General features: G+C 43.4%; 1 protein-coding gene and 1 long non-coding RNA gene across 2 annotated transcripts in view; both read right to left on the bottom strand.

Annotated features, from left to right (window-relative positions):
* COLEC12 (collectin subfamily member 12) overlaps positions 1–22472 on the bottom strand; it is a 102032-nt gene that overhangs the window by 79225 nt on the left and 335 nt on the right. The window contains exon 2 of the mRNA XM_037380557.1: positions 10613–10663. Coding sequence (XP_037236454.1) covers positions 10613–10663 — 51 coding nt within the window. The remainder of the gene's footprint in view (positions 1–10612; positions 10664–22472) is intronic.
* Positions 17182–22189, bottom strand: LOC119144783. The gene is made up of 2 exons (XR_005103211.1): positions 21674–22189; positions 17182–20643 (listed from the first exon to the last, which is right to left on the bottom strand). It is a non-coding gene; the product is annotated as an uncharacterized LOC119144783 (long non-coding RNA).

The raw sequence follows: 22472 nt of genomic DNA on the forward strand, positions 1-22472 counted from the left end.
GACCTTGCAGAAAGGTTGTGTCTTGATCCATCCAGGACCAGCAGGGATGAAGCAAAAAAAGGTTGAATTACAGCTCTCTGAAAAATGATCTTTACTTTCGTTCTATTTGATGACCCAAGAGAGAGGCAATGAAGACATATCTACTCCTCCTCTTCCTCCTGTAGTATTTCAGCTGATCCAGACTCTCACACACACCAAACTCATTACTTCGACACCCCAAATTTTTCTCCTAATTTTAGTTAACCTTGACAAACTATTTTAAAAAGCACCAGTTTTAAAGTTTTCAACATTTTGGAAAGCTTTTCCAGCTCCTCTGCAATGAGCAGAAGAACCAGATGCTGGTTTGTTTGCTTCCCCTTAAAACTGAGCCATGAGGCACATTCTCCAGTCCTCATATCTGCTGCTTTCTGCAAGGCACTTAAAGAAATTTTACATGATGCTGAAATATGCATGTGGTTACTTTAATAAATTTGTAAAAGAGGTTAAACATGTAGTATCATTGATCAAGCAGAAACCTGTTTTCCTAAGGAGTCAAGTAAGTTATGGAGTAATGATCAGCTGGCATGTTTGAGGTAGCAAGAGGACTTGTGACTGGGGACTTGGAACAGAGTGAGGACAAGAACCACCTCTCAGATTTTTGGCTTTCCAGACCTGGGAACAATACGCCCAGGAATGCATTTGGAGCGCAAATTTCCAGATGGAACCTACATGCAATATAGTCTATGGGTCTGGTTTTTGTACACTTGAAGTCGTGCTGTTAGGTAGTCCAGCACACTGACCTAAATCCAGCTTGGATGTATCCATATGAAATGGAGCACATAGGTTTAAATATAAACATCTGCACACACAAGCAGTGACATGCAATAACTTCTGGGGACAAGTGATTTTAGCTGTGCACAGATGCTATGTTGAAACTTGACAGCGGGTGTTCGGATTATTCTGGCTCCAGACTGTTCCAAATGTTAATTAAGGACAATAGCTCTCCCACTCCAAACTCAAGTCTTACAGGTCAGATTTAAAGTGAAATCACCAGTTACATGGGCCATTGTATGTTGTATTTCCACCTGAAGCAATTAACTTCAAGGGAGAAGGGAGGAAGGAACTAAAATATCCCTTGGCTCTATGTATTATTATTTTTTGTAACCAGATTGTCCTCCATTATATGGTAAAGCAGAAATGTATGTAAGGAATCTTTCAGTTACCAGTTGTCACTACACACACAGATGGTCTGAAATCATACCTTAACCTATTAGCAAAAGATAAAAGGCAAGCATTTTTGCTGCCATTGAGCACTACCGAATGTAGGGTATATTGACCTCCACAAGCCTGGCAGGTATAAGCATCCGTGCCCATTCCTGGGCTAATTAAAAATAGAAAACTTGGTAGAATTTTCCATGTTCCTGGCCAAGACCTCGGTAACAAGCACACAGATACATGTAACATACAGCAAATCAATAAGCATTTCCCAAACTTTTTATTTAAATTTAAGGTTTTGAAAGATATGCAGCAAAACCCTGTTAAGCAGACCCTAGTGCCCAGATATCCTTAAAAGAAAACAGATCTGCCCTGCATCTTCTGTAGCATTACAAAATGTCTGTCGGAAAAGATGCTATGAAGTCATGCTATGGTAGACCTAAATGTCTGCACAATACTTTTAACACTTAATTTCCTTACGAGCCTTACCTGGGCTCAAGAGAAATGGATCCCTGTGTCTTGCACTCCAACTCCTACAAAACTTTCAGACACCTCCATCAAGAGTCACAAGCTGAACCACAAAAATACATATTCATGTTTTATTTATTTAAGGCATCAGTATCTCTCTCTCTGGCTGGGCGGATTTTCCAGATGCATTCCTGACTGAGCAGAAGAGTAGCTGCAAACAAACCTCTTCATGCACCCATTGCGCAACACTTGTCCGTGCCGGCTCTGGGCACAGAGCAAGACTCCTTCCCGCTCACATATCCCTCCCAACCCCTCTTCGCCTTCCAGAATCTCAGCCCACTCACTTAACCCAGGCTGAATCAGGACAAATGGAAATGTCTTGGCTCTTGGCTGCTTCACTTAGATTTACCCATCTGCAGAAGGTTAATAGAGACTGGATAATATTTTATTCCTGCTTTCCTTTGGCTGTTCTGTTGTACTACCACACAGTGCAGTTTGAATTGGTTGTGATTTAGCAAAGCAACTTAGTGTTCCTTGTTAAGAGTCTGCAACAGGCAAAACCAGCCTAAAATACTTACAGATTCTTTATCTGCACTGTCCCTGTCAGTGTTCTCTCTCACAGGCTTCTTTAGGCATTTATATGCTTTCCTCAGCATTTATATAGGACGTAATAAAGAGATCTGGAGTTGAAGATCTCTATGTAGTAACTCAAAATGACCAGAAGCGTAACGCTCTTTCTCAGTATGGAAGTCCCTTCAAACAGCATTAGCCTCTCCTGGCTACTGCCATTTTAAGGATGGGTGTCTTTAAAGAGGTAGATGTCTAGGGTCACTAAAAATAGGTGAAATGACTCCCATGCTAAGCCCTGTATTCAGATTTCACATGGAAGTGAATCTTCAGATGTAACATTTTCTCCCTGAAAATCATGCATAAATTTGCCAAGTACAACAACATGATGTACTGCATTCGTGGTGTCACCTGTCCCAGGACACTGGCCCGGCTCTGGGCTGCTGAGTGTGATGGTGGGGGACAGCAGAGACCACTGGGTCTGGGTCCATGTCTAGGTCCAGGTCTGGGTTCATGTCTGGGCCAAGCTGGTGAGGTTTCACACCTTCCTTGCAGCAGCTCCCCTGGGAGCATGGGAAACCAGGCACCAGCCACGCAGAGGCAGGGAAGCTTGATGTAATATTAAATGACATCTTATGTCAAAACATGACGGCACTTTTGAACTGATGGTTCTGAGAGTTCAGGAGACAAAATGCTATACTAAGAATTTAACTTGATCTTTCCCCTTCCGTGGGATGCTGATGAAGTGGACAGCAGGAGACACAACTGCTCCTTTAAATACAGCAAGCAGGAATGACTACAAGAGCTTTTCAGCAAGGCAGCCAAAGGCATGAGAGGCTTCCTGGTCTGACAGCTAAGGAGTTATTGTATGTATGAGGTAGTGCATGTGCCTATCAACAGTCTGTCAAGATAACTTGTACCAACTATTTTTGCTGGTAGCCGCTAATTAAAACACACAGCTCTTCACTGTTAGCATACTTGTTCATAAAGTGCTGGCAAAGTAATGGCAGCAGCACTGCTTCATGCAGACTGCACGTCCCCAGGCCTGACTCAATGGGATGCTGAGAAGTCTTTGCAAAGGGCTCAGTGCCCTGCAGAATCAGGTGCAGGTATGTCAACTCTGCCATGTCACTTAACATGGGTGTTAAGAGCTCCATGACATTTTGAAGAAGCTTCCAAGGAATAAAAGGAATCTAGGATACTGATGTAAGCAGCAACCAATAGGTATGTGTTTTATTTGTGTGTGTAAGCAATATCTAACAACACATCCTCCAGGGATGACAGCTTTTCTCACGAGACACCAGTGTGTCTGTGTCGCTGGCAGTAAGCACAGCAGCTTTCTGATGGGGAATGACTCTGAAGTAGATATGGAAAAGCCACAGATGAATTAAACACACCTGAGCACTAGCAACCTTATAGTTAATGGCACTCAGTAAAGAACAGAGTATAGTAGCAGCTGGCTACATGTGCAAACTTGTATTTTGAAAAAAACTTAAGAGGAGCTCAGGAGTAATGCTGGTGTGTGCTACAATCCCACAGCAACACTGGGAGAGTCCACTAACAGCTATTTCCAACTATTTTTAATTCCTTCTTGTGCTGGCTTCTTATCTGAAATTTTCATTTCTCTCACAGTTTTCCTGTGTTACTCTGTTGCATGGAAACATAACGGTACCAAGAACTGAAAATATAACGCTTAGTTTCTTTCCAAAACACTAATTTCACAGGTAATTTTGTTATGAAGTTGAACAGCCCATAATGAGCCTAGGTGTTTTGGCAGCAAGCTGATGTTGCCAAACATCATTACTTGTCCAGCTAGTTTACAGGGAAATAAATACAAAATCCCCAGGTGTTGCTTACAGTGTAGCCAATGTTTTTCATTCCATTCATAAATACAACCTGCTCTTCAGGCCACACATCTACTTTATAGTTCTAATGAAAAATAGAGAGCAAAATCCACACATAATGGTAACCATGCTGCCTTTCAATGCACCTCTGTAAAAGACAGATTGATCAAACAGGTATTGCTCCAAGCATGCAAATGCAATACATGAAGAAGCATGTCAAGAATTTTAATTGTACTAGATAGAAGAAACCCGTAACTAAGAGAAAATAGATTGCCTACTTAAGAGCACACAGGAATTACTTTGCCCCCATGTCACTGCTAAGAGGCCTCTTTATGGGTCTGGATTAGAAGGAGAAGCGCCTTTAACCAAGCACAGCAGGATGAGTTGGAGAGGGGCAGCTCCAAACCTGTAGACCTGAATGGCTCTTACAGCTCCTGTATATGTTAGCACAGGACATGCAGATTTGGTAACTTTTTGGATCTCACTATTACTGCCTGACACCGATGGATTTATCAGAATGCACCAACTATTATCCATCTTTAGGAAGACTGGTTGTTTTCAATTTGTGGTTTGGATATATCAGCAATAATCCATTAATCCCCCATGCCTTTTACGTTGCAAGAAACAGAAACTGCTGGCTGAGGAGGGACATGCTGGTGGCACGCAGCCACCTTAACAGTTCACGAACACCTTGACATTCCTCTACAATGGCAATACTGCACACACATCAGCCTTTATTTATTTATTGAGACTTCAATTCCCTACCAATGCCCCAGTACTCTGCGTACATACTGGAAAAGAAAAGAAAAGAAAGACAAAGAAACCCTTACACAGGTGGTCGTCATCGTCCCCTGCACGCAGTCCCTGAGGCACCAGACTGAAGTCCCAACACAAACTCAGCCCCCCCAGGGGGCACTGGGCTCTCTGCTGCTCAGGGATCACCCCAGGAGAGGGCAAGCTCGGCCTCCTCCCACCTTACTGGCCATGGCAATTAAAAGGATCACTCTAAATGAAATTTCCCAGCCTAAAATGAACAGCTGTACAGGCATCATCATTCAGTGGGGATTTAATTACCCCAGGACGCACGCAGGCAAAATCCTCAGCAGATAAATATGGCCAGATCAGTGAACTGGAAGCAATGCGCCTGACTTTCCTCTGGCTTTGTGAGTACCGGCGACCCCATGACTTTTTATTAAGCCATATGATTACACGCTGCAGGCATACATGTGATATAATGCCCAGGGAGGGATGTGGCTTGTGGCACCTGAATTCCCTCACTGGTCATTTACAAACCATAAAGAAAAGCTGACAAATTCCTAAAGCTTAGAATTTTTTTGTTTTTTGTTAGAGGCTTAAGGTTTGTGTGGGTATAGCACACCATCAGACTGATGCCAGACATTTTTTGTGCGCATGTTATTATAGATATGAACAATGGCCTGGATTTATCCTGAGATAAGGACTAAAATTATTCTGTCTGTGCAGCGTTAATGAACAAATGCTGTTACTGAACTATCACAAAATTCCAAGCCATAAGTTATGCTTACCATGATCATGTTTGAACTGTTTTTTATAGACAGAAAAAAAAAAAAATTTAAATCCTTTTCTGAAAAAGTTTTCTATCTCAAAGTTTTCATTTTTCACTGTAAACCATCCATAAGATTTTTATCAATTGTTACACTCCTAAAACTGCCCGGTTGTATCCTATCAATGGTGGAAAAATAATATATAGATTCTCACTGTATAAAATACTACAAACAAAATATATAGTGAGAAACAAACAAAAATATATAGTGAGAAAACAGCTATTAAATAGATCTAGTTCAGCTGCTCCCAAGCCACTCATCAGGGTGAAAAAAATATCATATTTTTCAAATGTTTTTAAACCAGGGCTTTTTTTCCTCTCACCTCTTTTTAGTATAGTAGATTTCACTACTGCGTGGCAGGACGATGCATCCATTTGTGGTCCAGAAATTCCTCGATTTAATTCTTACACCTGGAATGATGCTCAGGAGCTAGATTGTCATAACCACATAGAAGGGACATCCTGACCCAGTCATCACTTGCGTACCCTATGGAAGATACCTCAAAAAGTACCTATCTTACTTGAGCAGGCCCCTAAGTACTTTTTATCCCTCCTTTGCTGTCAGCTGTTGACCTACAGGGAGTGGGGAAAATCAGAGGACCAGTGCCTCCGTGCACACTGAAGATACACAGGGACATGAGGGACTGTCCCCTACCGATAGCGCAGCCCCATGGCAGGGAAAAGGGAAGGTGAAGGTGAGGAGGATCCTGACTCACAACCTAGAGCATGGGGGTGACCAAGATGGGTCCTACTGTGGAGGACAGGCTTACAGCCTCCAATTCTGGCTGTGTTTGCCAAGGGCAAAGGGTACTTGATTATCTTACACAAGCTGTTTAGTCTTCTACTTATCTATAGTGTACTGGCCCTATCTTTTCATTCCTTGGGAGGCTTATCTTCATCAGCAGGGCTTTCAGCTCATTTCTTCAAAGCCTGTTTTCAAAAAATTACAAATGTGCTTCACAACATTTCAAAGACCATCTCCTTTGCTTTCAGCTGTTCCATATTGTACTGTAACTTCAAACTGTGCAATGGATAATTTCACATTGAAATTTCTACATTAAATACTGTATTCAGTAAAGTGCAGGTTTTAAGTTCTAGAATGTTAACATAAAGACAGGAATTCACAATGATCTCTGTATCTAATACTTGGGAATGCCACAAGTTAGGAAGATCAGATCTGCCACCTCAGAGTCCATTAGTTCCCTTCAATTCCCTTGCCTGTTGCTATGCCTGGAGCTGGAATCTCAGAGAAAAGAGTCAAAACCCTGCCACAAAGAGATCTCATCCTGCTATCAACCACTTAGAAACGAGTCTGAGCTCTCAAGCCTGAGATTGAGCATCCCAAAAGTGTGCAACATTGAAAAGCAAGTTTTGCCTTTCCTCATTCATTCTTTCCCAAAGTGGTGTTTGTGTGTGGTGCTGCAAACCAATGACAATGGCTGACGAAAGAGTTAACATCAGCGGCAATCTGGTAGAGGAAACCCAGTGGAGAGGCATAGCTTGTTATCTGGAGCAGATAACTTCAAAGCAGACTGAGCAGTGACCGATGATGAAGTAACAGTAATAAGAAACATGCTTCCTCACATTGCCTTTTCACTGAAGCGATCTGGAGGCGTTGCAGCTGAGCATCACACTTCTAGCAGCAACGCTGCACATCTGTAGCATCCATTGAGAAGAAGTAAACAGCATCATTCAGCTGGAAAAAGCACTTCCCTCAACCTCCCTGACCCCCTGCAGCAAATTTGTCCCAAGCTCAAAAGAGAAAAAATGCCAGTATGTATTTTCCTAGTATTTTGGAGTTGTCTGCAACTGTATCTATTATTATTTAATATGTTAGTGTGTTATACTTAATATGAGCAGTTACTGTTCTCCTGGCTAAAAAATAAAGTAGCATGATAAATTCTCTGAAATTAGCTTATCTGAGGAGGAGGGACAGAAGGATTCAGAAAAAGGGGAAGCAGTGCAGGACAGCACGTATTCAGTCCTCTTTTCAAAAGCTTCTTCCCCAAAACGAGAATTGTTGGAGAATGCCTCTCTCCCTCCCTCCGAAGATCTCTTCCTTCCTTGAACCGAACTACAGGCTCCAGCAACAAGGAAGCTAATAATAAACTCTTCAGCTGAACTCTAGGAAAGCAGTTTGGTCAAGGCTTTGCGTGCCAAGTGCTGACCAACACATGTTCCCAGCTGCCAGCACTGACTCACCACAAGCCATGTTTTTTACAAACCAGTCGTGCTTTAGCCATCACTGCCACAGAGCACGTTTTGCTCCAAACAAGTCCTCACACTTCAAAACGATGGAGTCAAAGGCAGTTGAGGAATAGTCCCCTTACTATGTCTCATGCCCATGGGGCATACAGGGACTACTCCAGACACAATATATTAACACAACTGCTCTTACACCATGGCTCCTGAAACAAAAACCCCACTGCTGCTTTTGTCGCTGCCCATTCCTGCAGGCTGTACACAAACAGTGCTGGGATTTCTACAGCGCCAGCCAGCTGACAGGACAGGACTCCTTTCAAAATGACCTGTTACCAAGGGTTTGGATACAAAACTTGATTCTTGCCTTGGGCTTCCCCCATAGCGCCTGCTGCTACAAAAGAGGATGCAGGGTCAAGAGGGAACACCAGCTGGGAGAGCAGGCATAACATTTCCTACTGGTCAGGCAGGAGCTTGAGCTACTCAGCTGCGTTTCAGCCTCAAGAGCAACCTCTGGCACTTCACTGAAAATGCTGACACAGTGGCCAGTGAATTTGGAGTTTTAAAAGATGTGCATGCCACCTTCCCGCTCCCTCCAGAGGTTGCTCAGAGGCTGCCTGGAAATGCAGCAGGGACTAGAAATGGGAAGGCACCAAGTCAGGTTTTCTGACAAAGGGGAAATAACCCCTTTTAGGGGCCACAAAAGCATGAGCACTTGCAGGCAAAGAGTGTGCATGCTGATGCAGGGACGTATGGAAACCAGGTCAGCCTAGTTGCTGGGAAAGATGAGGAAGAGGGTATGGGAGGAAGTTTGGGCTTAAAAATAGTATGGACAAAGAAGTCTTCTTGGATCAGGACACTACTGAATTATACAGCTCTCACCAGTGCCAATACTATGGCTTCACGATCCCATTCCCCCTTTAGTTCAGCTCTTCTTCTGAAATGCAGACATCTGGGACACCTCCCTGACCACAGCAATGTTGTTTTCATGAAAGAGAAGGGACTTATGGTTGTTTCCCAAGGGTGGAACTGCCCTGTCTCCTCCTTTTGTGGCGAAACCTTCTCCTCCTGCCACTGGCAGACCGCTGACCCTCTCTCCCTCCCTCTCTGCTGCCCCATCAAGTGCAACAGCACAAGCATTTCTGGAAATGCTCAGATAAACCTTGCATTTCTAAGGGGAGAAATAACTCACATTGGCAGCACCAGATTACTCAGGAGAAAGAAAGAAATGAAAGCAAGTTAAGACGCAAAATTCCCATTATGTCACAACAATGCACTTACTATTGGGATAATAAGGATAGTGGGGTGCCTGCTGCTCGCTAAAACCTTTTGCAGTTCACTGCAAGAGCATGCTGACTAGGGACAGCTAGGTAATAGGCAACACAGAGGGACGTTATTTTTATATGTGTTAATGAATCGCAATACTTTTTACTCAGCTGGAGTTGACAGAAATGAACAGTTAACATTTATTCCCATTTCTCTAGATTTTTTTCCTTTTTTGCTATTCCAGGGTGTAATCCAGAACAAAGAAAAAAAAGGTCGGAAAAAACCCTGCGTGCAGCCTTATGGCAGGACTTTCCAAGCCACAGATGCTGCCTCTGTGGTTGGCTGACCTATCCAAAATAAAACTCAACAGCAGGGAGCGGTGGAGTAGTTCAGGGGGTAGCAGAGGTCATGCGAATGTGATCCCCACCTCCCGAACGCTGTTTCTCCTTATGCTGCCTCCCCCTGCTCCTTTTGGGACGGATGGAATTGTTGACTTATTTTTTATTTTTAATTTTCAGCCTGTCTTTCCTATCCACTTGCCAAGTGGGATTGTTGAAAGTCACTCCTGTTGCAGCCACTTTCCCAGGAGAGAAAAAATAAGGTGAACTTTCATCCTGATGGCTTACAGTTGAAAAGGCAGCTAGCAGCTTGGATGATGAGCCACTTCGGCTGCTCCAAGACAGAGTTGGTGCTGTGGGAGCTCAGAGGCCACTGCATCACCTCCCTGTGGCTGCAGGGACAGGAGTCAGCCTGGCCTAAGCAAAGCTGTCGGCTGCAGAGACTGAAACATCTCCCTCAGGGAAAGAGAGCACAAGAGCCTTGAAAAGAGGAGCCTCGAAGGCTGCCGACCCCTGTGCAGAGATGCATGGTACTGCCTTATTCCCACAAGGCCATTAGCAGTGAACAAACATCAAAATAAAAGGAAAGAAAGTGGAAAAAGAAAAGAAAGCAACTGCCCTCATTTTAATAATTTTGGACATCAGAATGAATTCATACTGTATACTTTTACTTCTTTTTTTTCATGAGCAGCACAGCATATGTCCTGGCTCAGCTGGCAGTACAACTTCTGCAAGCCTGCAGGAGGACCCATACCACCACTCTTGAGAACACCTACAAACCCTGCTGCACATCAGTCTGTGGGCTGAAGGAAAGCCCAACTGGGCAGAGGACACGTAAGAGGCACGGACCTTTTTTACAGCCAGCACATGCATTTCTGTTCAGGTGTGGGCTTTGTTTTCGTAATGCTAATGATCAAATAATGAAACCAACCACCTGTTGCTTCTCATCAGGGCTATTTCTGAAGCATTATGTTTGCCAAGAAAATCAACCAAGTCTAAAAATCACACCTTCCTCTGGGCAGATATCCACTGAAGTGGATAACAGGACTGTACCTGGATGTTTGATGCTGTTCGCAAGCAAGGTTTTCATGGCAAGTATTTGACTTACCCTACGTACTATGCAAGAGTGAGCTAAAAGACCTGCTACCACTTACCAAACCTCTTGTAGCCAAAGGACTGCACCTCTTCCTCCTCTGCAAAATCGTCTGGAGAAAGAAAGAAAGACACAGCAACAGATTATTACTACTACCACTGGAAAAAGATGGGAAGAAGTTTTTACAGAAGCATGATCATAAATTAATGGACTTGAATGTTTAATCGATTTGTAAGGCATGTTACTGACCTTCCCCTCCATATCCCACTTCTGTCCCTGAGAAGAAATGTCAGTTCAGAGCCCTTCCTCCAACCAGTATCCCCAGCAGAAATCCAGACTAGAAGTGCTTTATCACCTGGCAGCTATCCTGAGGTCTACTTGGCCACCTAAGCACATACAAGAGCAGACATGTTCCCTCATCATGATGACAACTACAATTGTCACCGGTGTGCCACCGAGGCAGGCTTGCCCAGCTCACGGTACTCGCTCCAGCCCACTGGCTGGCGCCATCCAGGCAGTCGGGCTCAGGTTATACATGCACCAGCTGGGCCACTTGCACAAAAGTGCTACACAGAGCTATGCCGAGTAATGAGAGAGGGGTCACAGGGGACAGCTGGCTGTCCATCCAGCACCTCCCATGGGCCCTAGCTTGGCCTGGAGAAGCACGATCCAATAAAAAATAGGAAACAGACCTGATAAACCGATGAGAAAAACAAAAAACATTTAAGGCCTTTTGTTCTCATCTTCACCAGCTAGCAAGTAGTAAAATGCTAATAACCACAATTTTATTTTGTCAGAAGCTTAATTTCTGTCCACTTCCTTCCAGCAGCAAAGGAAAAGGCTGGCATCAGCAGAAGAAATACACCCACGGCTTCTTTAAAAAAAAATTATATGTTTGTGTTTGCGTGTTCAGCTTCTTTCTGCTGAGTCAGGAAGGCAAGAGCCTTGCCTAAGCACCTTTGCACCAGGCGACTGACTGCCCAGGAGGGCAGCACAGCCCAGGCTGCCCATCTCCCACTTCCCTATTTCCCAGGGCAGCAAAGCAGACCATTCCCCCTCCCACAAGCACGACTTCATGTTGGGGGAAGCCTCCACAGGGCTCTCTTTAAGCAGGATCTAGGACACAGCTTCCCAAGCGGTGACCAGTGGTTCGCAGCCCACCGCTGCGCTGGGGAACCACATCGCCTTTGCTGCGCCCCCGAGCAGAGGCGCACAGGCAAGCCTGGCTCCACGCTGCGAAAACCGCTGTGAGGACTGACGGCAACCCCTGCTCTCCAGAACCCAAGTACTCCTGGGCGTTGGTTTGCATCGCAGTGGTGGGGCGGCAGGCTTGGCACCCCAGGGAGCTTCAGCAGCTGCTTGCCACCTCATGCCACCCTTCCTGCACGGGATACTGAGGAAGCTGACTCACTTGCAACCTCTCCACCCAGACCTTTCCCTGACAGGAGGGGAGAAGGAAACAGAAGTTTAAAGGCCAGTCAAGGGATTCACCAGAAGGGAGCATTTAATGAGCGGTGGTGGAAAAGCAAGCTCAAAGCAGATAAAAAGATGTGATGGAGTGAGAGGTCTGTGCTTGGTTAGACCCTTGTTGTCCGCAGACTTACTGCACAGGAACAGGCTGCTCTGCTAACTGGTGCTGCAGCTAACTTGGGCCACAACAGAGCCTTAGGAGAATGAATTCAAAGGTGAAAGAAAGATACAGTCTGCATCCAGACTCAACAAAGCCTAAATCATTTGAGTGTATGTCCAGCAAGAAATCTGACCTACACCTCTTCTGACCTACAATGTGCCATGCACAGAAGTCTGAGGGAGTCATTGCCTGAAGCAGCAAAGGAATACACTAAACACATCATTTTGCAGAACGTCACCCTTTGACAGCACTTTTGATAGAACAGCTCAAAACTCTTATTCTTCACCAGGTAACACATTATGCTCACTGCCAGTGGTGCTTCTGTCCATACCTTAAGCTAGATCTCCTACTCAGATGTGCATTTAAGAAATGGAAGAACCAGTAGGCACTCCTTAGGCAAAACAAACACATCCCTGTTTTGAAGGCAGAAAGAAATCTCTAAAAAACCCAAACCCAACAAACCCTCACAATTGTGCCAAATGTTATCTGAAGACAAGGGCACCCAACAAAACATGATAAATACTAATAAACCATGAACAGTCAACAACCAAGCTTCTTATCCCAGCAGTGAACTATTCAGGAAAAATCTTCCCCTTTTGCACAAAAGATAAAACGCTGCACAAAAGAAAGGTATCAGCTCCAGAGCCCTTAGCTTCCTGCCCTCCGCAGCTATCAGGGCTGTAATACAATTGCCTCTTTGTTTCTCAGGAGCGTAACCTGACTTAGGCAATCCCTATCTGGCATATGCAGCCAGGCCGCGTCTAAATCCTGTGCCTTCACCCTGCACCACATCTTCAAGATCTTCTTCCTGGGCTGCCGGCCTCTTCCCTAGTTGGTTGTTTTTCCATGCTTAACCCAATGACATGGCCCTCTGGCCACACATTTATAATCATATTTTTGTTTCTTTGGACTTTTCTATATTTGCAGTGTGTGTATATATATAGATATAGGCTTTATATACATATATTATACATAATATATATTTATATCCACACTTACATACTTTATATATATACCTTTTAATATTTGCAACACTGCACGATGTGCTTGCTAGGGATGATTTTTTTAAAAAAAAGCTTTGAATACTTTAGAATTATTCATTAATCTCCTCATTTTGAAGAATACTTATGGCGTTTGAAACAAACAAGTGGAGATGGGCAAGGACAGTTTTGTCAACTGGTGACCTGGCTCACCTGCTCACTAAAATCTAAAACATCAGCTAAAACTTTATTTAATCCCTGTGAGTTGATCTAGCAACAAGCAGCAACATATTTTAGGGGAAGTCTATTAAAATTATTTAACAGACTAACCTTAGCAGTCTTTTGGTTACAACTGTCACCAGGAAATTTGCTCAAATCATGTCTAAATATAATATTTTACAATATTAACTGTAATGTAAGTTATGCTTAATGCTTAAGCATTAAGTTATCCTTAATGCTTAAGGAAAATAAATATGGAAGGAAGAAATGAATAAAACAAGATTAAGCTAAATGTTCAGAAGTGAATAGCACTGGGTCCTTGGGAAAAAAAAGATTAGGATGGGTTGAAAGACCTACTGCAAAAGGAATCTGTGTTTGAAATATTAAAAATGAAGTTGACAAACAAGCCTATAAACTTAAGTCCCAAGGTAAGGTGATGTGCCCCAGCCTGCTCTTTCAGGCAGTATTGCGCTCACCGAAGGTGGCAGAAACTTGGCCCTCAGCTCCTTGTTCCAGTGCTGAAAATATTGACATTTTGTCACAAGTTTTACAAAAATCTCAAAGCTTCATGGTATCTTTGAATCAGGAAAATACAAGAGAATGCGATTTTTCATTGAAAAGGGAACAGCTTTTCTAGAGAAAACTATTAAATTGTGATTTGTGATGAATTACAGAGGTTAAGAAAATACACACCAAGTAGGAAAGCAAATAGTAAGAAAATCTCCAGCATGTTTTTATGCCTTATGCTTTTACAGGCAGTATCTACCAGAAATCAGAGTGGAAGACATTAATGAGTTTTGAGCACTGGTGGCTGATATTACAAAAGGAAATTTTTCATTTTTACGTCAGCAGTGACCATACACTTGAATGGGGCTGCAACTGGTGTAAGAAGGTTTTGTTGACATTGTGAAAGCCATACGTTGGAAATATTTTTATTTAGTTTAAATCCAGGCTTCCTCACTTACAAAGAGGACTGGAATGAATGCAATATTTCCGTTACATACATACATGATTATATAGGCAAGGCTTACTTTCCTGGGCAAAAATTACAAGGGGCAGACTCCTTGAAGCAGACAATAAAGCAGAATCTGTTGTTATGTGCCAGACGGATGAATTAACTCTTTAGCGCTGGAAAACCCAGCCATAATCTGTTTGCAAACTGTTCTACCGAGCTCTCAGCTGTGAGCCAAAAGATAAGGAATCCAGAATAAGAAAGATGAAGAAACACGAAGAGCTGGTTAAAATGTGATTTCTTATTCCACTGACTTCTATTGAGCTCTGGCAGAAGGCAGGACCATAAAAAAGGTGAACTTTGGGCAGAACAGAAACACATGTGAGCAACAAATTGTATTTAACCGTGCAGGGGAAGGACCACCAGAGATCAACTGTTTCATCAGGTTTACAAGAGTCTCCTTGGAGGCTACAGCAGATTGTCACGTGGAGCTTGCAGCAAAACGCTAAAAATTAGTGGCTCGCTGTAGCAAAGCAGCAATACATCAAATATTTTAGGGAGTCAGTACAAAGCAGAGCTCTAGTCCAAAAACAAAGCTTTGAGATATTTTGGCAATATCCACACCTCACCAAGAAGCAATGCCAAATTCTGCCTGCCCTCCAGTTATAAATTATTACTGCAACACCTCTAATAAATACAGTTGTAGAGTTAAATAAGTTACAGTACAATGCTTCAAGGGATTGGAAATTATAAAAAGGCAGTTCAGCTGGGTATTAACACAGTGAACAGAGGGAATTCATTTAATCTAAAACAAATTAGACTCTCATTTGATTAATTTGCTAGAGGCAAAGCAAAAATCTGTGGAGTAGAACTGTGTAATTTCTAGTTCTTGTTCTTAAATCTTAAATAAATTAATCATGGACCACTTATGAGTCACTCTGAGGTCAAGCAAGAAAGAGCTGGCCTGGAGCCAAAAGAGATGCCAAATCTGCCCCAGGGCTACACAGGGCCTACAACCACTGCACCACTCGGTACCTTCTCTGGAACAGCACCAGCTTTGAGGAGCCTTCAGTGCCTGGTGATTTTAGGGAAATTGTTTCCATTTTATCCCCTTCCTTTTGTGGGTGTCATTGTTGGCATACGGAAGGTGTTACAGAAAGCTCCTAATGTACATGTCCAGCTGTCACCTTTTAACAGTACACCCCGCTCAGCCGTTCAAACATAATTAACTAATGAAGCAAACTAGAACTCAGCATCATTAGAGATGCCGGGTCATACGGTGGCTGCAAGCACGTGGTATCCAATCATTTCTAGAACTTTTGTGTGCAGTAAACATGGGTTTAAAGTCCTTGTTTAAAGACTTTGTTTGAAGTCTCGAATTAAGAAAAGACACCAATATTCTACACTGCATTTCAAAATCTGGGGAAATCTATTTCAGGAGAGAATGAGGCATCCGGGCTGAAAATTGTCATGCTGAGTTTCAGCTCAGATTTTAGAAGTTCCTCTATAATCCTCCTGAAAACTCAATTTACAGTACATTAGAACTTACCCCTAAGTACCACACTGGGAACTCAGAACTGTTAAGATTAATTTGTAGTAACAATGACATACAGTGTAAGAGTTTCCTTTAAAACAAATCACTCTCTCAAAAAGCATTAACAGTTAGGGCCCTGCCTTTCCCACTGACTGAATGGGAACTACATATTTATATCCCAGTGCAACTCTGTAAAATTCATTTTAATATTATCAAGGACAAATTTTTACTTGTACCATTTGGATAAAAGCTGTGGCCATTAGTTGAAAAATTATGATATTCCTCTCTTTAACCCATAACCTGCATGGATGCAGAACTCCACTCAGAACCATGTAGCAGGCACACCTCCTTCATGAGGGACTGCTTGCAGCATCAAAAAGCTACTTCTGCCCACTCTCTCCCTCAGCCCTCTCAGAGAAAGGCAAAACTTGTCCACTTGTGAGGTTTCTGTAATATTAACGACTGTTCAGACAGATGAGAACAGTGAACACCAGTATCTTTCTCATATCACATTTCAAAAGCTTTTTGAGCAGCCACCAGATTTACATGCATTTCTGGTCACTGTTAATGGTCTACATTCAAATTGCTGACCTAGAGGTGAAACCGAGCCAGCAGAAGCACAGCAAGCAGCTGCGGACATCAGATGTTGATGACTTCATCATTCTAATTGGTTTCCACAGCTTTTATTCTGGAGAGTCTCCTGCTTGTGCTAATGGGCTCTCCTTCCCCTCTCTCGTCAAAAATACCTCATTTCACCCATCTTCCTCTTCTGCCTTTCTCCACTACTTTTTCCTTATAGCCCCTTTTCATATTCAAGTCTTTCTCTCTGCTTCTGTTTTGATAAGGCCTCCCTCATATAAAACTCTTCTCTTTTGAGGAGGTCCCAAGCTGACATGTCACACTCACAATGTCACTGTTGCTGGCTGTGTGTGTTGTGCCCATGTTTTCCACCCGGTCCTTTGTCTGACTTGTCATGAAGTAATCTCCTTCGGACAGGGGTTACACGAATTCTGCATTTGTAGAGTACCTGGTCTTTAGGGGAGCCATGGCAGAGGTTCAGCTGAGGCAGTCCTAGAAGACAGCCCACCTGCCCACATCCCAAAGCATCCTTTGGGATGTCGTTTGAGCCTGGATTATGGCAATGAGACTGAAGCTTTTCCCCACCTCTGTCCTTCAGGCTGCTGGTCTGGGAATTTATCTGCTTTCAGTATCTCAAGAAAGCAAGAGGCAAGGTTCCAGACCAGAGATTCTCTCTTGACACATAACTGAAGACTCTCATCACCTAACACATGCATAAGACAAACAAAACCAAGAATCATGACAAATGGGTGCATTTTAATATTCTGGTCTCAATCTACTCCCCCACTGCTATGCCCGAAAAATGTGAGAGCTCACATTAAGAATGTGAAAAACAGAAAGAAGATAAAGAAATCCAGCAGCGTAAGAGCAATGATCTAGCTTTGCTTTTTAGGCACGAAATGAAGACAGCAAATAGAGGTGTTTCCTGAACAAAACTTGTTAGCCAGTAAGTGCCACAGAGCATTGCTACGGTACTAGGGTCAGGATCAGCTGCATGGTGCAGAGGGTTGACCTCAGAAGTTAAAAGTTTAAATCATATCGTATTTCAGTTGTAATGATTTAAGAGCAAACATATTTCAGTTGTAATGATTTAAGAGCAAACAGATCTGTTCTCATTAGTGCACTGAAAAATTGTGCCTCCCTGTCTGTATGTCAGAGGAGGCAATTAACAGCAGCATTAAAATGGCATACACATTCCTAACAATACACGTCTCTTATTACATCCCATAACTCATTCACTTTGTTCCCCAGCGACGTCCCAGTCTTCACCTCAAATTTATGCACCGAAAGGGACTGTGGTTTTAGGTGGAAGCAGTCAAACTCTGAAGCCAATTCATCTTGGGTTGCTCCCCCAGTCATACAGACCACACTCACATTATGAGGAGGATCAGGTTCACTTTCAGTGCTTGGTAAAAAGTGTCTTTATTTTGCTTTCCCAGAGGGAGGGCTGGAAGGAGAGAATCACTGTTCTGACACACAGAACCTCAGAATAAGGAATGTTTTGTGAAGCTGAAGATAACTGGGCACGCATCCTTCGCAGCACTGAACTGCTTTCATTCTTGACATTTCTTCCAGCTCTCTTTCTTTATTTTACTCTGGTTTTCCTCTGCAAGGCCTGATCGGCTCGCTCTCTCTGTAAGATTAGCCCTCCCTCCTTATGCTAGCGGGCAAAGGTGTTTGAACCTCTGGGCACAATGGTCTTTGAGTGCAGATCTAAGCAAACCGTTCAGCAGTTGTGACAAAAAAGAGCTCTGTTCTGCTCTCAGCTGTCACGAAATCAGTCTAGAATAAATTCATGTAATCCAAAGTAGCAGGAGAAAGAGCTACAGGAGATTTTAAACAACTGCATTCTTCACAGGGACAGGTTCTCTGGTGCTATTCTTAGTCCAGCGTGGCTGAGAAAAGTAGAATATTGAAAGCGAAGATGAACAATTACAACTTGTTACTAAAAATACCTCTGGCTTAAATAGCTTATATGCTAATTCTGCTCAATATCCACTGCAGTTGTACAGTAATATTTCCACCTGTGCAATAACTGATTTCTCTTGTATTTTCACAGCTTCTAACACTCTGCTTTCCTCTATACTGTTAGTAAGAATATCCTTTGACACACGCTCGCATGATCATCTTTCTCATCCATATGTTTAAAATCCTCTGTGCTACCAAACAATTCAGGATACGTACTGACTGTATAGTAGCACGCTCAGGATTTGTTCTGCGTTGTATCACGAATTTATTATAACTGCTCATGCCTTTGAACTTCTGCGGTAGGGTCCTGTGACATGTCCAACACACACCACTCAGAGCTCCTGCATATGTTTCATGTTTATGTCACTATATTCATATAAGCTCTGTCATAACTGGACTAAGTAAAGGTTACTGGACCACTCCACTTCTAATCCTCAGTTTTCAGATGCTTTCTGGCCTCTGCAAAGTGCTCTGGACTGGATTTTTTTGAAATCTGCAGTTTGAAGCTTCTGTCCAGAAAAGACCTATTTACAGATGAGTGTCCATTTGATTTTGTGCACACAAAGATTAGAGAGAGAGATATACACTTTTCTTCAGTATTAGAAAATTGGCACATTTATTCCTTTATTCTTTAAAGATAGTAGTGGCATCAAAACAGTTAGAGGGAAAGACAAAACCTGTCAAGAAGGTAAATATCATCTAAATAGATTATTTATTTTAAGACCTTTCAAAGAAGCCAAGCAGGAACAACTGAATTTGCATGCACACTCAGCTTTTGCAAATGGAGGCTTTACCTGCAGATTACATCAAAGGCTCCAAGTTCAAACCCAGAAGGGATGATTTTAGCAACACTGGCTGACACGTCATTAAAGATCTGTTTAAGTGTGCACTGTGTAAGGCAAACTAAACTGGTATATCCCATAAAAACTCCACGTACTGTACATACTGAAAACTGCACAAAGCACATAGAGCTTTCTTTGAGGCAAACTGATTGATGCTAAGAAAGCTGGGTGTTTGACCAGAGCATTCCTGAGGCAGCGCTGGCTTCACTGGTTTCGGTGGAACACAGCACAACCTGTCCCACCGTTTCACTCTGTGCATCTTTTCTATTACATGAGAGGAACTGCACAGGGGTATTCAGTCACATTCCAGTCCTCAAGCACAAGAAGACACCAGATGTTTCGTCCTCCAGCACAATCGCTACACAAGCAGTACATAGCAAGGTGCCTGTGACGGCAGAAAGGAAGAGGAGGGGAAAGAAGCAGCTGAGCTACCGTGGGTATCGCAATTAAGATCTTCTCTGTCATCCTGGAGCAACAGTTCCAAAATGACCACCTTGGCATTTTCATTGCCCAATTTTGAGTATTAGCATTATCAAGTTGTTATCCAAACAAGACCCACATTTCACACACAAATACTTATCATCAACACTGCCATGATAATAGCAGTGGTTACAGATACACTTTAAAGTAATAATTACAAAATATATCACAGATATATAGGAAGAAGTTCTCAGTTTTAACAGCTCTTGTCCCTGTCTTAAATTAGGGCCAAGGCTTTTGAACATGTGGTGTTTGACTATGAGGAAGCTGTTTCCATTTGTTTCCCAGGCAACAAGTACTCCTTCGTATCCCAATAACTAACTACAACTTAGAAGTATCATTTGATGAAGATACATCTGACCCTAAAGCAGTCAAGTCCCCTTATAAATCACATGAATTATTACTAAAACGGATCACAAAGTTTGTGAGCTCAGTGTAGTTTGCTGGAAATAAAACTGCCAGCATATTAAACATAAACTTCAATTTGTTTTACTGATTTAAAACATAACACACTATGAATACCAGCAATGGAAAATATAATTTGTTCCTTACAGATATTTAGTGATGTAATTATTTAGATATTCCTCCGTTCTCCAGAGAGGGTAGATATAGAGACAGCTGCAATCAACAGATCATTTTGTTGTTATTGAGAAAAATGTGTAACTACACCAAGTTCTACAGTCCTATAATTATCATTACCATCAAGTTTAAAGAGAAAATATGAAAAACCATGTCTGTATCCAGAAAAGGAAATCACAGAGTCAAAATTTGGTTTGGCTCTCTGACTTCCATAACACTGGCAATGGCACGTGATGTGATGATTTGTTTGAAGTTTCTCTTTTCTCTTTCCACCAGTACAGTCATTTAAGTGTTCTTCTTCGCATGCTTTATTACTGATTTCTGTAACTCTGTGGGGGAAAGAAATAAGATTGCTGTGATCACTCTTAAGGAAACTGAATGGTAAGGACTAGCAGCCAGGGTAAAGCATCTCCCTCTCGCTGGAGTGTGGGGCACCAACATGTGCTCCCAGCAGGAGTAACATCTTCCCTCCAAATGCCACTTCTGCGCTTTGCAAAGAAGAGTGACGGAAGCAGAATAGAAGAAGGAGATGCAAGTCACAGTATACAGTATTGCTGTCCTCAGTCCTCTGCATCCAGTCTTCCCCCCCCACCCCCCAAACTGAGGCAGCCTCAACCCCAACAAAAAAGAGCATAAGGCTTTCAGTGATAACAGACATGGCTTTATATTATTGGATCCCCGTTGTTTCGGTTTGCTCCTGCCATTACTTCTATGCTGATAATGACAAGCTGATGACAAAACTTTTGGCACAAGTACCCTATAAATAAAGAACATTGTAAATAGATTATTTTTAATACGTTGCATGGACCTGTAGAAACACCATGTCACAGTGCCAGAAGTAACTTAACATAGCGTGTGTGGGCTTGCAAAAATAACCCCCCCCAAAATGCTTCTCCTCCCTTCAGGCAGCTACCCTGGCAAGTGAATAAATAATCACATCATTTGGTGTCCCAGACTCTGGAAACTAAGTGTAACTATCATGATGTTTACTGGCCTCCTGGCATCTGGAATCAAACTCTGCAATCCATGCACAGGCACAACACTGGTGCCCAAAAGCAATTTTCTTATCCGTACGGTTTTTTCCTTCCACACTTCAAGTTTATTTTCGCCTCTGAAGAAAAACTAGATTCAGCTCTCACAAGCTTTCAACTACTTCCTAAACTTTCCATAACGTCCTTTGATGTTTTCATTGTAAGTATTCCCCAGTGTGTAAAGTCTCTGCCTTTTTCTGTAAGGCTATCAATTTTCATAAACAGAAGGCTTTCTTGCACACACCCCCAATACATCTTTACTAGGTTAGAGTGTAGCACTTTGGCAATCTGCTTCTGTACTTGATTTTAAAAGTGTATTATTTAATACCTCTCAGTCACAACTTCGTAGGACGGAATCCACCGGCAGAAGTGGCATGTTTCACCCATTTAAAAAAAAAAAAAAAAGGTGGGGGGTAGGGGGGGGTGCGGGGGGTGGAGAGAAAAAGGAAAAGAAACAAAGTTTCAGTTTTAACAGATGCAAAGCAAAGACCAAATATTTTCCAGTCGGTGGATGTTGAAGAGAAATATGCCAAATACATTTCACAAGCCGGTTAAGCCTCTACTGGCACCTAATCACTGCCAGATGTTTAGATCCAACACCAAGAACATCGCAAAACGCTGGCAAAAAATAAACACAGAAATTAGGGAGACCTAAAAGTCTTCTCCTCGGGCCGCCGGGGAAGGGGGAGATAAAAGATTAAAAGTTGGGTGCCGGGACAAGACGCTGCGACGAGAGCGCACACGCCGGGGGGACCCACGGCCGCCCGCTCCCGGGCCGGGGCTGACCAGCGCCAGCCGCGAGCCCAGCGCCCCGCGCGGGGCCGGGGCTGCCCCCGCCCGCACCGCGGCCGCGCCGAGACCCGCGCCCTGCCCCGCCGGCCCTGCCCGCACCCGCCGGCCCTGCCCGCACCCGCCGGCCCTGCCCGCACCGCGACCCGCGTCCTGCCCCGCCGGCCCTGCCCGCATACCGCCCTGCCTGCGCCCTGCCCGAGCGCTGCCCTTGCCGCAGCCCGGCCACAGGGTGCCCTGCCTGCATCCTGCCCGCACCCTGCCCTGCCCGCATCCTACAGCTCCTGCCTGCACCCTGCCCGCCGTCTGCTCCCTGCCTGCACGCTCCTCCCGCAACC

The sequence above is a fragment of the Falco rusticolus genome, chromosome 3, assembly GCF_015220075.1.
Source record: "Falco rusticolus isolate bFalRus1 chromosome 3, bFalRus1.pri, whole genome shotgun sequence".
Classification (NCBI taxonomy): Eukaryota; Metazoa; Chordata; class Aves; order Falconiformes; family Falconidae; genus Falco; species Falco rusticolus.